Source organism: Carcharhinus amblyrhynchos, chromosome 19 (genome assembly GCF_965287045.1).
Source record: "Carcharhinus amblyrhynchos chromosome 19, sCarAmb.v2.hapA, whole genome shotgun sequence".
NCBI lineage: Eukaryota > Metazoa > Chordata > Chondrichthyes > Carcharhiniformes > Carcharhinidae > Carcharhinus > Carcharhinus amblyrhynchos.
In genome coordinates, this window is record NC_137342.1 from 313,421 (window position 1) to 335,793 (window position 22,373).

The 22,373-nt window shown below is 44.6% G+C and overlaps 1 protein-coding gene across 3 annotated transcripts in view; it reads left to right on the plus strand.

Annotated features, from left to right (window-relative positions):
• appl2 (adaptor protein, phosphotyrosine interaction, PH domain and leucine zipper containing 2) overlaps window positions 1-22,373 on the plus strand; it is a 161,325-nt gene that overhangs the window by 112,001 nt on the left and 26,951 nt on the right. For all 3 annotated transcript variants that reach the window (XM_080207115.1, XM_080207116.1, XM_080207117.1), the window contains 6 exons: window positions 4,941-5,023; window positions 5,238-5,399; window positions 8,492-8,680; window positions 19,950-19,992; window positions 20,090-20,146; window positions 20,243-20,334. In XM_080207115.1, the coding sequence (XP_080063241.1) occupies window positions 4,941-5,023; window positions 5,238-5,399; window positions 8,492-8,680; window positions 19,950-19,992; window positions 20,090-20,146; window positions 20,243-20,334 (626 nt within the window). The remainder of the gene's footprint in view (window positions 1-4,940; window positions 5,024-5,237; window positions 5,400-8,491; window positions 8,681-19,949; window positions 19,993-20,089; window positions 20,147-20,242; window positions 20,335-22,373) is intronic.

A 22,373-nucleotide genomic window follows, 5' to 3' on the forward strand; every position in this document is an offset into this window, starting at 1 on the left:
TTCGTCATGATCATGGCTGATCATTCAACACAATAGCCTAATCCTGCCTTCTACCTTTGATCCCATTCACCCCAAGTGCTTTATCTAGCCATCTCTTGAATACATTCAATGTTTTGGCATTAGCTACTTGCTGTGGTAATGATTTCCATAGGCTCACCACTCTTTGGGTGAAAAAATGTCTCCCCATCTCCGTCCTGAATGGTCTACCCCGAATCCTTTGACTGTGACTTCTGGTTCTGGACACACCCACCATCAGGAATATCCTCCCTGCATCTACCCTGTTGAGTTTGTTATTAGTCTAGGGTAGTCTCTGAGATTGCTCACTCATTTGTCCGAACTCCAGCGAAAACAATCCTAACCTAGTCAATCTCTCCTCGTATGTCAGTCCCGCCAACCCCGGAATCAGCCTGGTAAACCTTCGCTGCACTACCTTGAGAGCATGAACGTCCTTCCTCAGAAAAGGGGACCAAAACTGCATACAATACTCGAGGTGTGGCCTCACCCTGTATAATTGCAACAACACATCCCTGCTCCTGTACTTGAAACCTCTCACAACGAAGGCCAACATACCATTTGCCTTCTTTACCACCTGCTACACCTGCATGCTTACCTTCAGTGACTGGTGCGTTCCCATTCCCAATTTACAGCCACTTGTAGTAATCTGCCGCCTTGTTTTTGCTTCCAAAGTGAATAACCTCACGTTTATCCAAATTATACTGCATCTGTCATTGATTTGCCCACTCACCCACCCTGTCCAGATCATTCTGAAGGATCTCTTCATCCTCGTCACAGTTCATCCTCCCACCCAACTTGATATCATCTGCAAACTTTGAGATGTTACATTTTGTTTCCTCATCCAAATCATTAATATATATTGTGAACAGCTGGGGTCCCCACTAGGTACCGCCTGCAATTTGCAAAGGACGTATTAGTTCCTACTGTTTGTTTCCTCTCTGCCAACCAGTTTTCTATCCATCTCAATACATTTCCCCCAATCCCATGCGCTTTAATCTTGCACAGTAATCTCTTGTGCATGACTTTGGCCAACGCTTCCTGAAAGTCCAAATATGGCACATTGACTGGCTCCCCCTACTAGTTACATCTTCAAAGAATTCCAACAGATTTGTCAAGCATGATTTCCCCTTCATAAATCTATGTTGACTCTGTCTGATCCTGCCATTGCTTTCTAAATGCTCCGCTATAAAGTCCTTGAAAATGGATTTAAGAATTTTCCCCACTACTGATGTTAAACTTACTGGTCTATAATTCCCTGTTTCCTCTCTACCTCCCTTTTTGAATATTGGAGTGACATTAGCTACTCTGCAATCTGCAGGGACTGTTACAGAGTCTATAGAATCCTGGAAGTGACCACCAATGCATCTATTATTTCTAGATCCATTTCCGTAAGTACTCTGGGATGTAGGTTATCAAGCCCTGGGAGTTTATCCACCTTCAATCCCAGCACCATTTCTCTACTAATATTGATCTCCCTCAGTTCTTCCCTCTCACTAAATCTTGCATTCTCCAACATTTCTGGTATCTTATTTGTGTCCTTTTTTGTGAAGGCAGAACCAAAGTATATATTCAGTTACTCAGCCATTTCTTTGTCTCCTAGTATACATTCCCCATTTTCTGTAAGGGGCCTACATTTTTCTTCACCAACTCTTTCTCTTCTTGTATCTATAGAAACTCTTGGTGTCAGTATTTATGTTCCCTGCAAGCTTACTTTTGTATGTTTTTTTTCCCCTTCTTAATCAATCCCTTGGTCTTTTTTTGCTGAATTCTGCTCCCAATGCTCCCAACTGCTCCCAATTCTCAGACATAGAACATAGAACATAGAACACTACAGCACAAACAGGCCCTTCGGCCCACAAGTTGCGCCGACCACATCACCTACCAACCTACAGACCTATCTATAACCCTCAATCTCATTAAACCCCATATACTCATCCAGAAGTCTTTTAAAAGACCCCAGCGAGTTCGCCTCCACCACCACTGACGGCAGCCGATTCCATTCACTCACCACCCTCTGAGTGAAAAACTTACCCCTAACATCACTTCTGAACCTCCCTCCCCGCACCTTAAATCTGTGTCCTCTCGTAGCGACCATTTCAAACCGGGGAAATAGCCTCTGAGAGTCCACCCTATCTATTCCTCTCAACATTTTGTAACCTATTATTTTTCTTGGCCAATTTGTATGCTTCTTCCTTGGATCAGACACCATCTCTAGTTTCCTTTGTAAGCCGTGGATTGGCCCATTTACCCATTTTGCTTTTGTGCTAGACGGGAATAAACGGTTGCTTCAGTTCCCCTATGCATTCCTTGAATGTTTGCCATTGCCTATCCACTTCGTAAGAACATAAGAACATAAGAAATAGGAGCAGGAGTAGGCCATCTAGCCTGCCCCGCCATTCAATAAGATCATGGCTGATCTGTTGTGGCTCAGTTCCACTTTCCCGCCCTCTCCCCATAACCCTTAATCCCCTCTCTTATCAAAAACCCATCAACCCGCTTCTTAAAAATATTTAGCGAGGCAGCCTCCACCACTTCAACGGGCAGAGAATTCCAGAGATTCACCACCCTTTGAGTGAAGAAGTTCCTCCTCAACTCCGTTCTAAACCGCCTCCCCTTTATCTTGAGGCTGTGCCCCCTAGTCCTACTGTCTTTTTTGAGCGGGAAGAGTCTCTCCACCTCTATCCTATCCATCCCATTCATCATCTTATACGTCTCAATGAGATCTCCCCTCATTCTTCTAAACTCTAGCGAGTACAAGCCTAGTTTATTCAGCCTCTCCTCATAGCTCAACCCCCTCAACTCCGGTATCAGCCTAGTAAACCTCCTCTGCACTCCCTCCAATTAAAGGAGTTCCCTTCAATTAAAGGAGTTATAACAAATAGTTCGTTACTTTCAAATGATGCAACTGCATTGCTTTACATGAAAGTATTGTGCTTATGTAATTGGGCTACAACTTCACAATCCTACCACTGCAGCTGGGAAAATTAAATTAAGAACAAGGAAAATTACAGCACAGAAACAGACCCTTCGGCCCTCCAAGCCTGACTGAACAAAAACCCCCTACCCTTCCGGGGACCATATCCCTGTGTTCCCATCCTATTCAAGTATTTGTCAAGCCGCCCCTAAAAAGTCACTATCGTACCTGCTTCCACTAACTCCCCCGGCAGTGAGTTCCAGGCACCCACCACCCTCTGTGTAACAAACCTTGAATTAATCAAAGTAATCTGGAATGTAAACTAGTCTTAGTGACTTGTTCAGTTTGTTCAGTAGTGACAATCGTAGAATCATGGGAACATCAATTCTGCACCGACAAAATGGGCAGCACGGTAGCACAGTGGTTAGCACTGCTGCTTCACAGCTCCAGCGTCCTGGGTTCGATTCCCGGCTCAGGTCACTGTCTGTGTGGAGTTTGCACATTCTCCTCATGTCTGCGTGGGTTTCCTCCAGGTACTCTGGTCTCCTCCCACAGTCTAAAAATGTGCGGGTTAGGTTGATTGGCCGTGCTAAGAAATTGCCCCTTAGTGTCCAGGGATGCTTAGGTTAGTGGGTATAATATGTAGGGATATGGGGGTAGGGCCTGGGTGGGATTGTGTTTGGTGCAGACTCGATGGGCCGAATGGCCTCTTTCTGCGCTGTAGGGTTCTGTGATTTCTTTGAAAATTATGCTAAATATACACTAATCCCACTTTCCAGCACTTGGCCCACAGCTATGTTATGACATTTCAAATGCTCATCTATGTACTTAACCACATTGTTTTGGATCTGGAATCGCAAGTAGTTCTGACTGGAAAAGGATGACAAATCTCCTTCCCTAAAGGACACAGCGAATCAGATGGGGTTTTACTATAATCCGATAGATACATGGTCACTATTATCCTCATTATCTTTTTATCCCAGATTGATTTGTCTGTGTTTCATCAAATTGGTTCAAAAGTAATAATATATTAGCATAATCTGTATCAAATATTTATCTCACCAGTTACATAGAGTCATAGAGGTTTACAACATGGAAACAGGCCCTTCGGCCCAACTTGTCCACACTGCCCTTTTTTTTTAAACCCCTAAACTAATCCCAATTGCCTGCATTTGGCCCATATCCCTCTATACCTATCGTACCCATGTAACTATCTAAATGCTTTTTAAAAGATAAAATTGAACCCACTTCTACCTCTGGCAGCTTGTTCCAGACACTCCCACCCTCTGTGTGAAAAAATTGACCCTCTGGGCACTTTTGTATCTCTCCCTCTCACCTTAAACCTTCTGCGCCCTCTAGTTTTAGACTCCCCTATCTTTGGGAAAAGATATTGACTATCTACCTTGTGTATGCCCCTCATTATTTTAGAGACCTCAATAAGGTCACCCCTCAGTCTCCTACGCTCCAGAGGAAAAAGTCCCAGTCTATTCAGCCTCCTTATAACTCAATCCATCGAATCTCAGTAAATCTTTTATGATTCTTTCTAGTTTAATAATATCCGTTCTATAATAGGGAATTGCACACAGTATTCCAAATGTGACCTTATCAATGTCTTGTACAACTTTAACAAAATGTCCCAACCAACCAATATGACTCACAACTAGGGTAAATCAGCCTTTGCCAAGTTTCTTTGAATCTTGTGATTTTGGAACTTTGGAAAGAATTGTTCTTAATATATAAATCTTAAATTACAACAGCAGGATGTGTTAATAAATGTGGTTTCCAAGCCTCTATAGTGCTCAACAATGTGAAGGCCAGAGCTTGAAGATGTGGTAAAATCATTGCGACGCTCCTCTACACATTCATAGGTTTAAAAGGTTTAACTCTGTTTAATAGGTATGGATTCTAGAAGTGTATAACTAGAGAATATGTAACAGTTATGTTCACCCAACCTTTAACTATACAACATTTGAAACTTGAGAATGCACTTCTCTCATCTTGTGTATTACAGATCAACTTTTTCAAGATGGGAGTGGAGATGTTTTCCAAGAAGCTGGAAGAATTTTTATCTTCTGTTGCAACCATGGTTCAAAGGTTATAAAAATTACATCTTCCAACACAATAGTATCACATTTAATACTTTACTTTCCCAATTCCAGGGTTCATCTCTCAGTAGTTCCATAGTTTTTAAAAGTGGAGACATTCAACAAATGTCCCAAATCTGTTGAATGTAAAAAACATGTCTTTCATTTTCAGTTGGTCTCCTGTTGAAACACTAAATGTGTTTGTTGTATATTGTCTAATACAGTATCCAAGGGCAACTGGACACTGAAGCTGAAAATATGAGATTGGCCCAACAGGACCTGATGTTAGCCAACGAGTCCATCTATATTCCCGATAACAACACTGCTACATCCAAACCAGCTAATAGGAACCTCCTTCAAAAAGCTGGCTACCTGAATATTCGAAAGTAAGGACATTACATTTTCAGTTTGTTATAACCTAAAGCTGTTAATACATTTTTAGACTGGGATATGCATTTGTTTGTGTGCATCTGGATATTTTATAAGTAACCAGAATGCCCATCTGCTGCTGGACCTGCCTTCATCTCCGTGTTCTTTCTGATTTTGCAGCTCTCATCTCCCACTGGGAGAGAAGTGAATTAATTAGCAAGTACCACTGTGAAGCAGGGAAAACAATGCGAGACTTTTACCTAGCACAGAACTGATTTATTTCCCACTAAAGGCCGGATACTTTTAAATTTATTTTCCATGTGCTGTGAGTGCTGCTAGCTAGACCAGCATTTGTTGCCCATCCCCTAATTGCCTTTTGAAGGTGATGATGAACCACTGCAGTCCATGTGGTACACTTTTATCCGCAGTTCTGTTAGGAAGGGGGTTTCAGGATTTTGACCCAGTATAGGAACAGATATTGCACGGAACTCCACCACCTCACCCATCACAGAATCAGCACGGGCGAGGGTCTGATAACGGAAATTTCCATTGACCTCGGGCGAGAACTTCTGGTCTCGCCCAAACAAGGCCGTAAAATCCCACCCAAAATCCCAGGTCCAGGTTTCATGTGGCTTAGAGGGAACATGGAGGTGATAATGTTCCCATGCATCTGTTGCCTTTGTCCTTTGCAATGGCAAAGGTCCGGGGTTTGGTAGGTGCTGTCGAAGGAACCCTGGTGAGTTGCTGTAGTGTAGATCAGTCCTGTCATAGTAACAGACCATGCCTTCCACTGATAGCAGGAGTGTTAATATGAGATTGACCAAGAGCCACAAGGAGGACTGCGACGCAAATGCATTGGATAGCTAAAAGTGGCATTAAACTGCAAATTAAGCTAATTTCTTAATTAGCTTAAATGCTAAATGCTGTGTTCTTGACCTGTTACCCTGTAATATCCAGAGAAGATCAGCCAATGAGCTTTTAGTAGCCAGTGTTACTGTAAACAATGTTAAGCTCCTCTATTAGGACAAAAAGGCCCAATCTAGGTGGGGAAGTGGCTAAATTTATGACACCAAGCTCCTGCAGGATTCCTACATCAAGATATCAGTCCAGCCAGATGCCAGTTGAAGCCTTTGCAGACAAATCATCTCTATACTTGGCCAAGTAGTGGGGAAGTGACAGGTTATCACCGTCAGGAGAATGGGGTAGCCTGGGGCAATTCACATTCCTGCAAAGGAAACTATGAAAAATAAATTACTTATTTTGACATTACTCTGGTCTCTATTGTTCCCGCCACCCTTGCTTGTATCTGCTGCACCTTTGGCTCCATTGCTTTAGTGCCCAATGCAGCAGACAATATAAATATTGTCAAGATTAGAATGGCATAATCAGAGCAGGACTTCTGTGTTAGCTTGTTTGGTGTATGGGCCAAGCTGGCTGGTCAGAACATGCTCATTGACAGGGTTTGGTGAGTAGGTTGCTCCAGGCATTTTGGGTGGTAATTTACGACCACATTACACCTGTTTTTGGGCACAACACGGTCGTAAAATGGGGCATAAAGTGATCGGCCTGAGTTTTCGTGACCGGCACCATTTTATAACAATAAGATTTCCGGTGCAGTCAACCCCTTGCCGGAAATGGGCAAGAGGCTGGTTAATGTATTCATATTTATTTAAATGAGTATTTGAATGTCATCAGCGAGCCCGGCTCAATTGTCCACGTGCCTTTATGGCCTTGCCAGAAGAGGTTCTCACCGGTGAGGATTAGACATGCGCCCATGAATGTGGAGCAGTCAGCTTAGCCTTATGGATGGAACAGAAGTTATTAAGACCCCCTTGTTATTAAGAAACCGAGGACAAGGGTGGGGGGGAGGGGGGCTGTCCCTGAAGCAGTGCCAGACTCTCAATGCCACCCTGGAACTTTGCCAATGCCCATTGGGCACCTGGGCAATGCCCAACAGACAGTACTGGGGGTGGGACAAATAGCGATGGTGCCAGTGGGGGGGGGGGGGTTGGGGCCAAAGGAGTAGGACCCAATGGGGGACGGAGCCTGCTGCTACCCAGGCTGCAGGCACCCGTGATTACGGGGAGGGAGAAGGTGGAACTGCATCGGACTGCCTGCAGCAGCAGGCCCTGTTACTGCTCATATGCATGCTCAGCATCAGAGGTATGCACATGTGCACCACCTCCCTTTGCAAGCTTTCAGGTGCTTTAAGCTCAGCCCACAGGCTTCTGCAGCGAGCAACAAAATTTTGTAGCCAGTGAGTGTATGCGGGGTCGGGGGGTGGCGCGCATGAGAACATGCCCAAAACACAGATCTGAAACTCTCCCAGTTCCACAACCACCTGGCACAGAAAAAAAGGTAGAATTTCAGCCTTTATCTCTGACCAATCGTGCTCAATCAGGAGTAAGATGTTTAATGTTGGGGTTAAAATATTGTGCATTTGAGGAAAATAAACTTGCAGGGCTACTGTATAGAGAGGGTGAATGAGACTGACAGGATTGATCTACAGAGAGCCAGCATGGATTCGATCAACTGAATGGCCTCCTCCTATGCCGTAATGAATCAATGACACCTCAGAGCAACTGTGGGCAATAGGGAGATTGTAATGGGCAATCCCTCATCAATACAACTCTCTGTGGTTATTAAAATGATCACATCTCTTTAAATCTGGCAGAAGTGAGTCAACCCTTGGCCGAATGATGCATCTCAAATGTCACTGCAACTCTGCTGAGGCACACTCACTATCTGGTTTGCCTCTGAATCACAGCAGTAGCAAGATGGTTAGAAATAAGGACAGTCCTTTGATCCATCATTGTTTATCCATCCTTATAAAACTTCCTCATTGCAACATTTAAATGATCTCTAGGGTTTCATTTTCACTCTTCCATCCTGTCACACATCATCTCTTATGTTTTTCTGCCTCCCTTTCCCCTTCTATGCACTTGTTAACAAATGGTTACATCTCTAACATCTTCCAATTCTGACAAAGACAATTAATGAGAAACATTAACTCTGTTTTTTTCTCTCTTTCTGTTTTTATTCATTATATATATTTACTCAGTTGTTGTAACTTGGGTATAATTGCATCCCTGTTCCTTTTTTCTGTTAGTAAAACAGGCCTGGTGTCTACATCCTGGGAAAGATTGTATTTCTTCACTCAAGGAGGTAATCTCATGTGTCAGCCGCGAGGGGCAGTAGCTGGAGGACTGATTCTGGATCTGGATAATTGTTCAGTTATGGCAGTGGACTGTGAGGATAGAAGATACTGTTTCCAGATCACTTCGCCTTCAGGAAAAACGTATGTCGCCACTTATACAATGTTCTTCAATAGTTATATGCCTTCCCTTAAAGTTGTAATTTTTATTGCTTTAGCATTCCTCCAGTTCTGTTCCCATGACATTATTTATACTTGTGGGCACTCTTCCAGCAGTGTTAAGTTGTGGTGTTCAGCTGCTAACTTGAATGTTGGCAGCACAGTGGATAGCATTGCTGCCTCACAGTGCCAGGGACTCAGGTTCACTTCCGGACTTGGGTGATTGTGTGGAGTTTGCATGTTCTCCCCATGTCTATGTGGGTTTCCTCCAGGTGCTCAGGTTTCCTTCCACAGTCCAAGGATGTGCGTGCAGATCAGGTGGATTAGCCATGGGATAAGGCAGGGTTGTGGACCTGCATTGGATGCAGTGTCGGAGAGTTGGTTTGGACTTGATGGGCTGAATGGTCTCCTACACTAGGGATTCTATGATTTTTCATTGTTTTAAAAAGGAAAATCCAGGTAATTTTATTTATAATCTATTGTCAATTACAGGGTAATTGGAATAATTTGAAATGCAGCCTGAAATTTATGATGACTGGCATTCTTCTCTTTCCCCCAAGTGTCATATCAGGAATGTCATAGCTGTCACAAACCTTGCATTGTTGGCATATAACTTTCCCCAGTTTTTATATTGAGGAAATGTAAATGTTGCAAAGGCTTCAGCTCAAAACTTCAACCAAACACGTGCTTAGAAATCCCCAACCAGCTTTCTCTATCAGATTTTTTTCAGACAGGAGGCAACACGGTGGCACAGTGGATAGCACTGTTGTCTCAGCTCCAGGGGTCTGGATTCCTGGCTTGGGTGACTGGGTGGAATTTGCATATTCTCCTCGTGTCTGTGTGGGTTTCCTCCCACACTCCAAGATGTGCAGGTTACATGGATTGGCCATGATAAATTGCCCCTTAGTGTCAGGGGGACTAGCTAGGGTGAATGGATGGGGTTATGGGGATAGGGCCTGGATGGGATTGTGGTCGATGCAGATTCAATGGGCCAAATGGCCTCCTTCTGCACTGTAGGATTTTATGATTCTAGGAGGGTTTGGAATAACTCAGAGTCATAGAGGTTTACAGCATGGAAACAGGCCCTTCGGCCCAACTTGTCCATGTTGCCTTTTTTTTTAAAATCCTAATTGCCCACATTTGGCTCGTATCCCTCTATACTCATCTTACCATAGAACATAGAACATAGAACACTACAGCACAAACAGGCCCTTCGGCCCACAAGTTGTGCCGATCACATCACCTACCAACCTACAGACCTATCTATAACCCTCAATCTTATTAAACCCCATATACTCATCCAGAAGTCTTTTAAAAGACCCCAGCGAGTTCGCCTCCACCACCACTGACGGCAGCCGATTCCATTCACTCACCACCCTCTGAGTGAAAAACTTACCCCTAACATCACTTCTGAACCTCCCTCCCCGCACCTTAAATCTGTGTCCTCTCGTAGCGACCATTTCAACCCGGGGAAATAGCCTCTGAGAGTCCACCCTATCTATTCCTCTCAACATTTTGTAAACTTCTATCAGGTCGCCTCTCAACCTTCGTCTCTCCAGGGAAAAGAGTCCCAGCTCCCTCAACCTAACTTCATAAGGCATGCCTCCCAGTCCAGGCAACATCCTTGTAAATCTCCTCTGCACCCTTTCAATAGCTTCTACATCTTTCCTATAGTGAGGCGACCAGAACTGCGCACAATACTCCAAATGAGGCCTGACAAGGGTCTTATAAAGTTCCAGCATTACCTCCCGACTCCTAAACTCAATCCCTCGATTAATGAAGGCCAGTACACCATACGCCTTCTTGACCACCTCCTCCACCTGCGAGGCCGATTTAAGAGTCCTGTGGACCCGGACCCCAAGATCCTTCTGCTCCTCAACACTACTCAGACTTCTGCCCTTAATAGTGTACTTGTTCATCCCGTTGGTTCTGCCAAAATGGACGACTACACATTTATCCGCGTTGAAGTCCATCTGCCACTTCTCCGCCCAGTCCTGCATCCTATCTATGTCCTGCTGCAACTTTTGCCATCCTTCCAGATCATCCACAACACCACCGACCTTCGTGTCATCAGCGAACTTACTTACCCATCCCTCCACTTCCTCATCCAGGTCATTTATGAAAATGACAAACAACAATCCCAGAACAGATCCTTGAGGCACTCCGCTGGTGACTGACCTCCATTCAGAAAAAGCCCCATCCACAACCACTCTCTGCCTTCTGCAGGCAAGCCAGTTCTGGATCCACAAGGCCAAAGGCCCTTGGATCCCATGCCCTCTCACCTTCTCAAGAAGTCTTGCATGGGGGACCTTACCATGTAACTGTGTCTGCGCTTTTTAAAAGACAAAATTGTACCTGCCTCAAGTACTAACTCTGGCAGCTTGTTCCAGACACTCATCACCCTCTGTGTGAAAAAATTGCCCCTCTGGACTCTTCTGTATCTCTCCCCTCTAGTTTTAGATTCCCCTGCCTTTGGGAAAAGATATTGACTTTTTGGCTGATTTATGTCCCTCATTATTTTATAAACCTCTATAAGATCATCCCTCAGCCTTCTACGCTCCAGAGGAAAAAAGTCCCAGTCTATTCAGCCTCTCCTAATAACTCAAACCATCAAGTCCTAGTAGCACCCCAGTAAATCTCTTCTGCACTCTTTCTAGTTTAATAATATCCTTTCTATAATAGGGTGACCAGAACTGTACACAGTATTCCAAGTGTGGCCTTACCAATGCTTTGTACAACTTCAACAAGACGTCCCAACTCCCATATTCAATGTTCTGACCAATGAAACCAAGCATGCTGAATGCCTTCTTCACCACTCTGTCCACCTGTGACTCCACTTTCAAGGAGCTATGAACCTGTACCCCTAGATCCCTTTGTTCTGTAATTCTCCTCAACGCCCTACCATTAACCCTGCCCTGGTTAAATCCACCAAAATGCATTACCTTGCATTTATCTAAATTGAATTCCATCTGCCTTTCGTCAGCCCGCTGGCCCAATTGATCAAGACCCCATTGCAATCCGAGATAACCCTCTTCGCTGTCCTCCTTCACTTGAAAGCAAATACTGTGGATATTGGAAATCTGAAATAAAAACAGAACATGTTTCAAATATTCAGCAAGTCTCAGCACCTGTGGACAGAGAAACAGTGTTAACTTCTACTTTTTATAAATTTGAGCTCATCCAAAACCTTTATCCTAACTTGCTACAAGATCTATTTATCTTTTGCTGCTGTGCTGGCTGACTTAAGTTGGCTTCTTGTCCAAAAACATCATGATTTTAAAATGTCCATGCTTGTTTTCAAATCCCTCCCTCGTTTGCCCCTTCCCATCTTTAACTTCTTCCAGTTCTACAACTCTTTTGAGTTATCTCCAATTAAGTCCTCTTATACATCCCCATTGTTGCACCGTAAGCCACCATTTCGACACCTGCTGAGGCCTAAAACTCTGGAATTCCCTCTGAAGAATAGTGTATGCCTTTGGGGCATTGCTTTAAATTGGGACAACAGAGATAGCGAGCTGTTAAAGATTATACTTTGACATGTCTAAATATTTTAATTAGGAAAAGTTATGCTAATTATTTTTGCTATATTTTAACTGTGATCTAAACTAAACTTTGTTTGATAAAAGCTTCCTAGTGGATCACTGGAATCATACCTGGATTAAACACCTTATGCTCACCCTAATGCCAAAATCAAGTGTAAAAGTTAGAGTCAAGGCCAACTTCATAAAATACCTTGGGCTTTCTGGTCTGGTCCTTAACAATATCCATCTCAACCAAGCTGGCACTTGGGCCGAAATGTTACCACCTCATCTGCCCAGGCTTGTAAGATCTGCATCTCTACCTCTTTCTTTTGCTTTAAGTTACTCCTTTATAATATGGCTCATGTCAGATTTAGTTAACATGGAGAACAGGAATAGACCAGTGCCTTTCCATCTAATTTTGTGTCATTGGTAAATATGGATATGTGGCTTTCTATCCCATCATCTAAGTCAATAATAAATACTGTGAAAAGTTGAGACCCTAACGCAGGTTCTTCCTGTTTCTTGTTGCTCAGTCAATTACCTAGAGCAGAAGAAGAAGACCAAAATCAGCCCGGGAAACAGGCCCTTTGGCCCAACGAGCCCGCGCTGCCATCTCAACACCACCAGTCCACCTCTCTACCCACAACCCCTATCTAATGTTTTATGGCCATCCAGATTGAGGGAAACTGATTTAGGGACAATTTATTCCTGCCAATCAGCCTAACAGCACATCTTTGGGGTGTGGGAGGAAACCCACGCAAGCACGGGGAGAATGCACAAACTCCCACAGACACCGGCCCAAATCCATGTGTCTGCACAGCAATCAGCGATAGTCACTGAGCTGTCGTCTTGCCCAGTATCTGGTCCAGTTTAGGCACACACTAATGACATGAAGCACTAGGCCAATCTCGAACAACCAAGAGCAGCCCCAGTACGACCCATTGCGTGTATGCCCCTCGTTGGACACGAGGTGGACCGACTTAAAACCTGTGAATGAAAAGAGAAAAAACATTATTATCATACTATACCCATTTACATTACCAGGGACGCCCCAATGCTAATGACCCTTATTTGAAAGGAACTCCTATATCCACCCATCTCCAACTCAGTCATGTGCCTGTCTAAGTTACTCTTAAAGGACTCTAGCGTGTTTGCCTCCACCACCTTACTTGGCAGAGCATTCCATACCCCCACTACCCTGTGTGTGAAAAACCTCCCTCTAATATCTGTGGTGTACCGCTCCCCCCTCACCTTAAGTCCGTGGCCCCTCGTCCTACGTGTCTCTATTATAGGAAATAGCTTACCTCTGTTTACTCTATCTATACCCTTCATAATCTTTTATACCTCTATTAGATCCCCCCTCAGTCGGTGTCTTTCAAGGGAAAAGAGCCCCAATTTCTTCAATCTTTCCTCATACCCCAGTCCTTCCATACCAGGCAACATCCTGGTAAACTTCCTCTGCGCTCTCCAGAGTCTCCACGTCCTTCCGGTAGTAAGGTGACCAGAACTGGACGCAGTACTCTAAATGCGGCCTAACCAACGTTCTATACAACTGCAACATTAGACTCCAGCTCTTATATTCTATACCCCTTCCTATAAAGGCTAACATACCATAGGCTTTCTTCACTACCTTCTCCACTTGTACTGCCACCTTCAAAGACTTGTGCACTTGCACCCCCAGGTCTCGCTGCGTTTCTATACTCTTTATAGGTTTACCCTTTATCATATAACTCCCCCCCCAACATTATTCTGGCCAAAATGCATCACCTCACATTGATCAGGATTAAACTCCATTTGCCATATATCTGCCCAATATACCAGCCTATCAATATCCTGCTGTATTGCCAGACACTGCTCCTCACTGCCCGCCAATCCAGCCATCTTGGTGTCATCAGCAAATTTGCTGATCACACCACTTACTCCCTCTTCCAGATCATTTATATACACTACAAAGAGAAGAGGTCCCAGTACTGAGCCCTGCAGCACACCACTAGTGACAGACCTCCAGCTAGAAAAGGACCCTTCCACTACTACTCTCTGTCTCCTCTTAGCAAGCCAGTTCTCCACCCATCTAGATACCTGGCCTTGTATCCCATACGCCTTAATCTTTTCAACCAACCTACCATGAGGGACTTTGACAAACGCCTTACTGAAATCCATATAGACAACATCAACGGCTCGTCCTTCGTCAACCGTTTTTGTCACCTCCTCAAAAAATTCTACCAGATTCGTAAGGCAAGACTCCCCCTTAACAAAACCATGCTACATATCCCTAATCAGATCGCAACGCTCTAGGTGCTCATACATCCTATCCTTAAGAATCCTCTCCATCAACTTGCCTACCACTGATGTCAAACTCACCGGCCTATAGTTACTAGGGTTATCCCTCCTACCCTTTTTAAACAACGGTACCACGTTTGCTATCCTCCAGTCCTCTGGGACCTCACCTGTGTCCGAAGAGACAAAGCTTCGTATCAGAGGCCCAGCAATTTCATCTCTCGCCTCCCTAAGCAGCCTAGGATAAATGTCATCGGGCCCCAGAGATTTATCAGTTTTAATGCTACCTAAAAGCCCTAACACTTCTTCCCTCGTAATGGTTAGTACCTTCAATTGGTCTACAGCTCCCTCGAAGACCGTACCAGACATCAAGCCCCTCCCCTTCGTGAATACCGGCTCAAAGTATTCATTCAGGATCTCCCCCATTCCCTCGGACTCTAAGCACAATTCCCCCCCCCACTCTGTCCCTGAGGGGACCGATTTTTCCCCTAGCCACCCTTTGGTTCCTAACATAGGAGTAAAATGCCTTTGCATTTTCTTTAATCCTACCTGCCAAAGCCATTTCATGCCCCCTTTTTGCCCTCCTAACTCCCCTTTTGAGATCCCTCCAGTCTCTCTGTATTCCTCCACCGTTCTATCCATTCCCAGTTGCTTAGACCTAACATACGCCTCTCGTTTCTTCCTGACCAAGTCCTCAATATCTCTAGTAATCCACGGCTCTCTAATCATACCTTTCCCATCCTTCCTCTTAACCAGCACATGCCTTTCCTGCACCCATTTCAGTTTTCCCTTGAAAGACTCCCACATGCCTAACGTGGACTTGTCCTCCAACAGACTATCCCAGTCTGTATCCCTAAGCTCCTGCCTAATCCGGCTGTATCTAGCCTTCCCCCAATTTAGCATCCTCCCCTTAGGACAGCACTCATCTTTTTCCATTATTATCCTAAAGTAGACAGAGTTGTGGTCACTGTTAGCCACATGTTCACCTCCTGCAACCTCAACCACCTGACCCGGCTCATTGCCCAGAACTAAATCCAGTATAGCCCCAGGAGGCCTACTCCTGCTCCTATTTCTTATGTTCTTATATGTTATGTTCTCTCTAGACAGGCTATCTACATACTGCTCCAAGGACCCTTCCAATACCCATCTTACGAATTCCTCCCCGTCCGACCCCCCAGCTCTAGGCACCTTCCAATCCACCCCAGGGAGATTAAAATCTCCCACTACAACCCTGTTCTTCCTACACTTATCCAGAATGTCTCTACATATACCCTCTTCCACTGCGCGCGGGCTGTCGGACGGTCTGTAGTACACCCCTAGCATAGTAATCGCTCCCTTCCTATTTCTCAACTCCACCCACAGAGACTCAATTTCCAACCCCTCTATATTATCCTCCCTCTGCACCGCTGTGATCTGCTCCCTAACTAACAGCGCCACTCCTCCTCCTCTTTTCGACTCTCCCCTATCAAGCCTAAAACACTTATACCCAGGAATATTTAGCTGCCAGTCCTGCCCTTCCTTTAACCACATCTCCGTCACTGGTACCACATCTAAATTCCTTGCGAACATTAAGGCGAACATCCGTCTTACCCGTCACATTCCTTGCATTAAAACAGATGCACTGAAGACCCACAGGCCCACTCAGATCCTCCTTCTCCTGGGAGATTTTCCTCTCATCTATACTTATCCTATCACCCAACTCACTCCCACTCCCAGTGCCTACTGAGCTATCTGCCTCCTCCCCACCCCCCCCCCCCCCCCCATATTAGTTTAAATCTTGCCGAAACACTAGTATTGGGACCCTTGCTTTTCCTGATATATTTTAATGATCTAGATCTTGGTGTGCAGGGGACAGTTTTCAAAGATTACGAATGACACAAAACTTGGAAGTATTGTAAACTGTGAAGAGGACAGTGCAGAATTTCAAATGGACAGAAACAAGTTGGATTGGGCTAATTGGTAGCAGATGAAGTTCAATCTCTTGTTTTTTGCCCTTGCAAAAAACTTGCTCTCCACACCACCCCCCCTGCTCTCCACACCGCCCCCCCCCCCCCCGCTCCCAAAAAAAACACTGCACCACCCCGCTCACTGCACTGCAGGGGAAAAAAATGAGCTGGCACTCAGAGAGCTAGGTAATAATTTGGAGGAACTCTTGTGAGATTTTAAAAGATAGAGCATGCCAGTGATACCATGTACTCTGCCCTTTTAGATGGCAGTTAAGATTCAACCACATTCCTATCCAAATTTGTTGAAATTTGGCTAATGAACCAGGACAGGTGTCAGATCTCTCGTGGGAGAGCATCTCGGGGATGGTGATCATAATTCTATCTCCTTCACGATAGCATTGGAAAGAGATAGGATCAGCAGGCTAGGAACGTGTTTGTCTGGAGTAAGGGGAAATATGAAGACATCAGGCAGATAATTGGACGAGTAAACTGGAAGGAGGTGTTCTTGGGGAAAAGTACTGAAGGAAGGTGGCGGATTTTCAAGGAATGTTTAACTGGAGCTCTGCATGATAACGTTTCGATGAGACGGGGAGGTTTTGGTAGGTCGTGGGAACCGTGGTGCATGAAGGTTGTGATGAACCTAGTCAGGAAGAAAAGAAAGGTGTGCAGAAGGTTCAGAGAGCTAGGGGATGCTAAGGATCTTGAGAAATATATGGGTATATAAGAAATATAAGGAGCTTGAAAAGGAAATTAGGAGAGCCAGAAGGGGTCATGAGAAGGCCTTGGCGGGTAAGATTAAGGAAACCCCAAGGCATTCTACAAATATGTGAAGAGTAAAAAGATGAGATGTGAAGGGATAGGACCTATAAAAGGCGAAGGGGGAAAAGTCTTTGTGGAACCGGAAGAAATGGCAGAGGTGCTAAATGAATACTTTGCCTCGGTATTCACTGTGGAAAATGATCTGGGAGGTTGTACTGCAGGTTTGCGGCGGACTGAGAGGATAGAGTATGTGGACGTTAAGGAAGAGGATGTGTTGGAACTTTTAAATTCTATCAAGATAGATTTTAAAAGTTCCAACACATCCTCTATCAAGATAGATAAGTCGCCGGGACCAGATGGGATCTATCCCAGGTTACTGTGGGAAGTGATTGCAGAGCCTCTGGCGATGATCTTTGCGTCGTCGATGGAGACAGGAGAGGTTTTGGAGGATTGCGGATGTGGTTCCTATTTTCAAGAAAGGGAACAGGGATAGCCAGGAAATTACTGACCAATGAGTCTGATCTCTGGTTGGTAAGTTGATGGAGAGGATACTGAGGGACAGGATTTATGAACATTTAGAGAAGTTTAGAATGATCACGAATAGTCAGCACGGCTTTGTCAAGGGCAGATCGTGCCTTACGAGCCTAGTTGAGTTCTTTGAAAATGTGACTGAACACATTGACGAAGGAGGAGCGGTGGATGTGGTTTACATGGACTTCAGCAAGGCGTTTGACAAGGTCCCCCATGTGCGACTTCTTGAGAAGGTGAGAGGGCATGGGATCCAAGGGGCTGTTGCCTTGTGGATCCAGAACTGGCTTGCCAGCAGAAGGCAGAGAGTGGTTGTGGATGGGTCTTTTTCTGCATGGAGGTCGGTCACCAGTGGAGTGCCCCAGGGATCTGTTCTGGGACCCTTGCTGTTTGTCATTTTCATAAATGACCTGGATGAGGAAGTGAAGGGATGGGTTGGTAAGTTTGCCGACGATACGAAGATTGGTGGTGTTGTGGATAGTCTGGAGGGATGTCAGAAGTTGCAGCAGGACATAGATAGGATGCAAGACTGGGTGGAGAAGTGGCAGGTGGACTTCAACGCGGATAAACGTGTAGTGGTCCATTTTGGCAGGTCCAGCAGGATGAAGGGGTACAATATCAATATCAATAGCAGTGTTGAAGAGCAGAAGGATCTTGGGGTCCAGGTCCATCGGACTCCTAAATTGGCCTCGCAGGTGGAGGATGTAGTCAAGAAGGCGTATGGTGTGCTGGCCTTCATTAATCGAGGGATTGAGTTTTAGAGTCGGGAGGTAATGCTGCAACTTTATAAGATCCTTGTCAGACCCCACTTGGCGTACTGTGCGCAGTTCTGGTCGCCTCAATACAGGAAGGACGTGGAAGCTATTGAGAGGGTGCAGAGGAGATTTACAAGGATGTTGCCTGGATTGGGAGGCATGCCTTATGAAGATAGGTTGAGGGAGCTCGGTCTCTTCTCCCTGGAGAGACGAAGGTTGAGAGGCGACCTGATAGAGGTTTATAAAATGTTGAGAGGAATAGATAGGGTGGATTCTCGGAGGCTATTTCCCAGGGCTGAAATGGTCGCTATGAGAGGACACAGGTTTAAGGTGCTGGGAAGCAGGTGCAGAGGAGATGTTAAGGGTAAGTTTTTCACTGAGTGTGGTGAGTGAGTGGAATCGGCTGCCCTCGGTAGAGGCGAACTCGCTGGGGTCTTTTAAAAGACTTCTGGATGAGTACATGGGATCTAATGGGATTGAGAGTTATAGATTGGCCTGTTTGGTATGGATATGATCGGCGCAACTTGTGGGCTGAAGGGCCTGTTTGTGCTGTAGTGTTCTATGTTCTATGAAATAATTACTTCATGTGACCCACCTACTACAAGCATATGATTAAGTTTTTCTCTTTTCTACCCATTATTGAATGCCTACTCAAGCAGTGTACAATAGTGTTCTATGAAGTACGCAACATCCTCCAATTAGTCAGATTTGTCAATGAAGTTGGTATGGCTTAGCAGTACAAATTATATGTGATAATCAGAAAGAAGCAGGAGTATGAATGGTGCTTGTTAAGATCTTGATGCATACCTTTGCACTGTTCAGTCCAGACTTAACTGTAGTACAGCTACTCATATATTAATGCAGATGACATGGAACATAGTATCATAGAACCCTACAGTGCAGAAAGAGGCCCTTCGGCCCATTGAGTTTGCACTGAACACAATCCCACCCAGGCCCTACCCCCATGTTCCTACATATTATACCCACTAATCCCCCTAACCTACGCATCCCTGGATACTATAGCAGATGACATGGAAATTTGTCTTGTGCTAAATAGCATGCAGGAAAGTCACAGCTACAGAATGATATAGATGGGCTGGTCTGGGCAGAACAGCGGCAAATGGAATTGTGAGATGAGAGGTTATGCATTTTGGGAGGACTCACAAAGTAAGGGGGGTGTCAATAAGCAGGGATATAGATTTAAGGTAAGGGGAAGGAGAATTAGAGGGGATTTGAGGAAAAACATTTTCCCGTGGAGGATGGCAGGAATCAGGAATTCTGAAAGAGTGGTAGAAGGTCAAATCCTCACAACGTTTAAGAAGCATTTAGGTGAGCACTTGAGACGCCATAGCATACAAGGCTGTGACCCAAGTGCTGAAAAATGGGATTGGAATAGTTAGGTGCTGGTGTGGGTACAGTGGGCAAAAGGGCTTTTTCTGTGAAGTAAAACTCTGACTTTTATTTCTAGGAGCATTATCCTACAAGCAGAAGGCAAGCAGGAGTATGAAGAGGTATCATATTAAAATATATTCTAGAAATTTCCTTGCTTTACATTGATTTAAATAAGAATTGTCATAACTTTTTTGTTTCTGTTTATTAATTCATTAGTGGATTTGCACTATTAATAATATTTCCAGGCAGATCTACCTCACTGACAACCCCGAGGTAAGTGCTGTAATTGTTGTATTATGTTGCTGGATTTTGCTTCATGTCAGTACTGGAAGGTTGATCCACTAACATCATATTGTTTTTGCGTGTTAGGCGATTGCAATCAGGCTGAACCAAACAGCAGTGGACGCAGTGACACCTATGTCCACATTTCAGAAGAAACATGAAAGTTTTCGTCCTGAGAGGTGAGGTGAATTACAATGAATTGGATTTTGAGGTAACTGTGGTGATAATGCACAGCAGCCTACAAATAGGTACAGCCTGTGGCCCATTCCAAAGTCCACATCCACATTATGGTTTAGAACTGTGCAGCTGTGTGCAGCAAAGATGTTTTCTGCACCGCAAGGCTCCACAAACAGTGAGGAGTTTTAAAATTGCTGTTCACAACCACCTACTTGTAAATGTAGAACCTTATACTTGGTCAATTGGGCCAGTGGACTGACAAGTGGCAGATGGAGTTTAATTTAGGTAAATGTGAGGTGATGTATTTTGGTAGATTGAACCAGGGCAGGACTTACTCAGTTCATGGTAGGGCTCTGGGGAGAGTTACAGAACAAAGAGATCCAGGGTACAGGTTCATAGCTCCTTGAAAGCGGAGTCACAGGTGGACAGAGTGGTGAAGAAGGCATTCGGCATGCTTGGTTTCATCGGTCAGAACATTGAATACAGGAGTTGGGATGTTTTGAAGTTGTACAAGACATTGGTACGGCCACACTTGGAATACTGTGTACAGTTCTGGTCACCCTATTATAGAAAGGATGTTTATTAAACTAGGAAGAGTTCAGAAGAGATTTACTAGGATGCTACCAGGACTTGATGGATTGAGTTATAAGGAGAGACTGGATAGATTAGGAATTTTTTTCTCTGCAGGGTAGGAGGCTGAGGTGATCTCATGCAGGTCGATAAAATAATGAGGGGCATAGATCAGCTAAAAATCAATATCTTTTCCCAAAGATAGGGGAGTCTAAAACTAGGGGGTTTAGGTTTAATGTGAGGGGGGTGGGGGGGGACAGATACAAAAGTGTCCAGAGGAGCAATTTGTTCACAGACAGGGTGGTGAGTGTCTGGAACAAGTTGCAGAGGTAGTAGTAGAGGCAGATACAATTTTGTTGTTTAAAAAGCGTTTAGACAGTTACATGGGTAAGATGGGAATAGCAGGATATGGGCCAAATGTGGGCAATTGGGATTAGCTTAGGGGTTTAAAAAAAAGGGCGGCATGGACAAGTTGGGCTGAAGGGCCTGTTACCCTGCTGTAAACGTCTATGACTCTTTATTTCAGGTGGTTCAGATGGATTGGAAAATTGTTATGTCTGGTTCACTCCATTGTAAGGTTGGAATATTGACATGAAAAATTAATTTCTCACCAGAAAGCATAAATTTATTTGAATTAAGTATGTTGTTCTTCAATTCGAGTTTCTATTGGGCTAATTCTAGAATTGTGATTAAGGTTAATCAAGGCAATGATATTTTAGCCTTGATTTTGATGCATGTTTCCTTCAAACATAGCTCCCAGAAGGCATAGATTATATGTGTACGTACTTAAAACAGTTCTTACTGATAGAACCTGTTTTAGCCCATTCGAAAATCCCTTAAGAGGAATATGTCACTTCGTCTGTGTGGCTTTATTTAAGATACTGTGACAAATACATTTTAACTGGCACCTCATGCTGAACCCTGCCCCTGTAGAACATAGAACAGTACAGCACAGTACAGGCCCGTCAGCCTTTGATGTTGTGCCGAGCTATGTCCGAATCCAAGATCAAGCTATCCCACTCCCTATCATTCTGGTGTGTTCCATGTGCCTATCCAATAACTGCTTGAAAGTTCCTAAAGTGTCCAACTCCACCATCACAGCAGGCAGTGCATTCCACACCCCAACCACTCTGCCTCAGTAGATATACCTGAGTAAAGAATCTACCACAGACATTCCTCCTATATCTCCCACCACGAACCTCGTAACAGCTATATCCACCCGAGGAAATAGTCTCTTCACGTCCACTCTATCTATCCCCCTCATCATCTTATAAACCTCAATTAAGTCACCTCTCATCCTCCTCCGCTCTAAAGAGAAAAGCCCCAACTCCCTCAACCTTTCCTCATAAGACCCAGCCTCCATATCAGGCAGTACCCTGGTAAATCTCCTCTGCACTCTCTCCAATGCTTCCACATCCTTCTCACAGTGAGGTGACCAGAACTGCACACAGTATTCCAAATGTGGCCACAC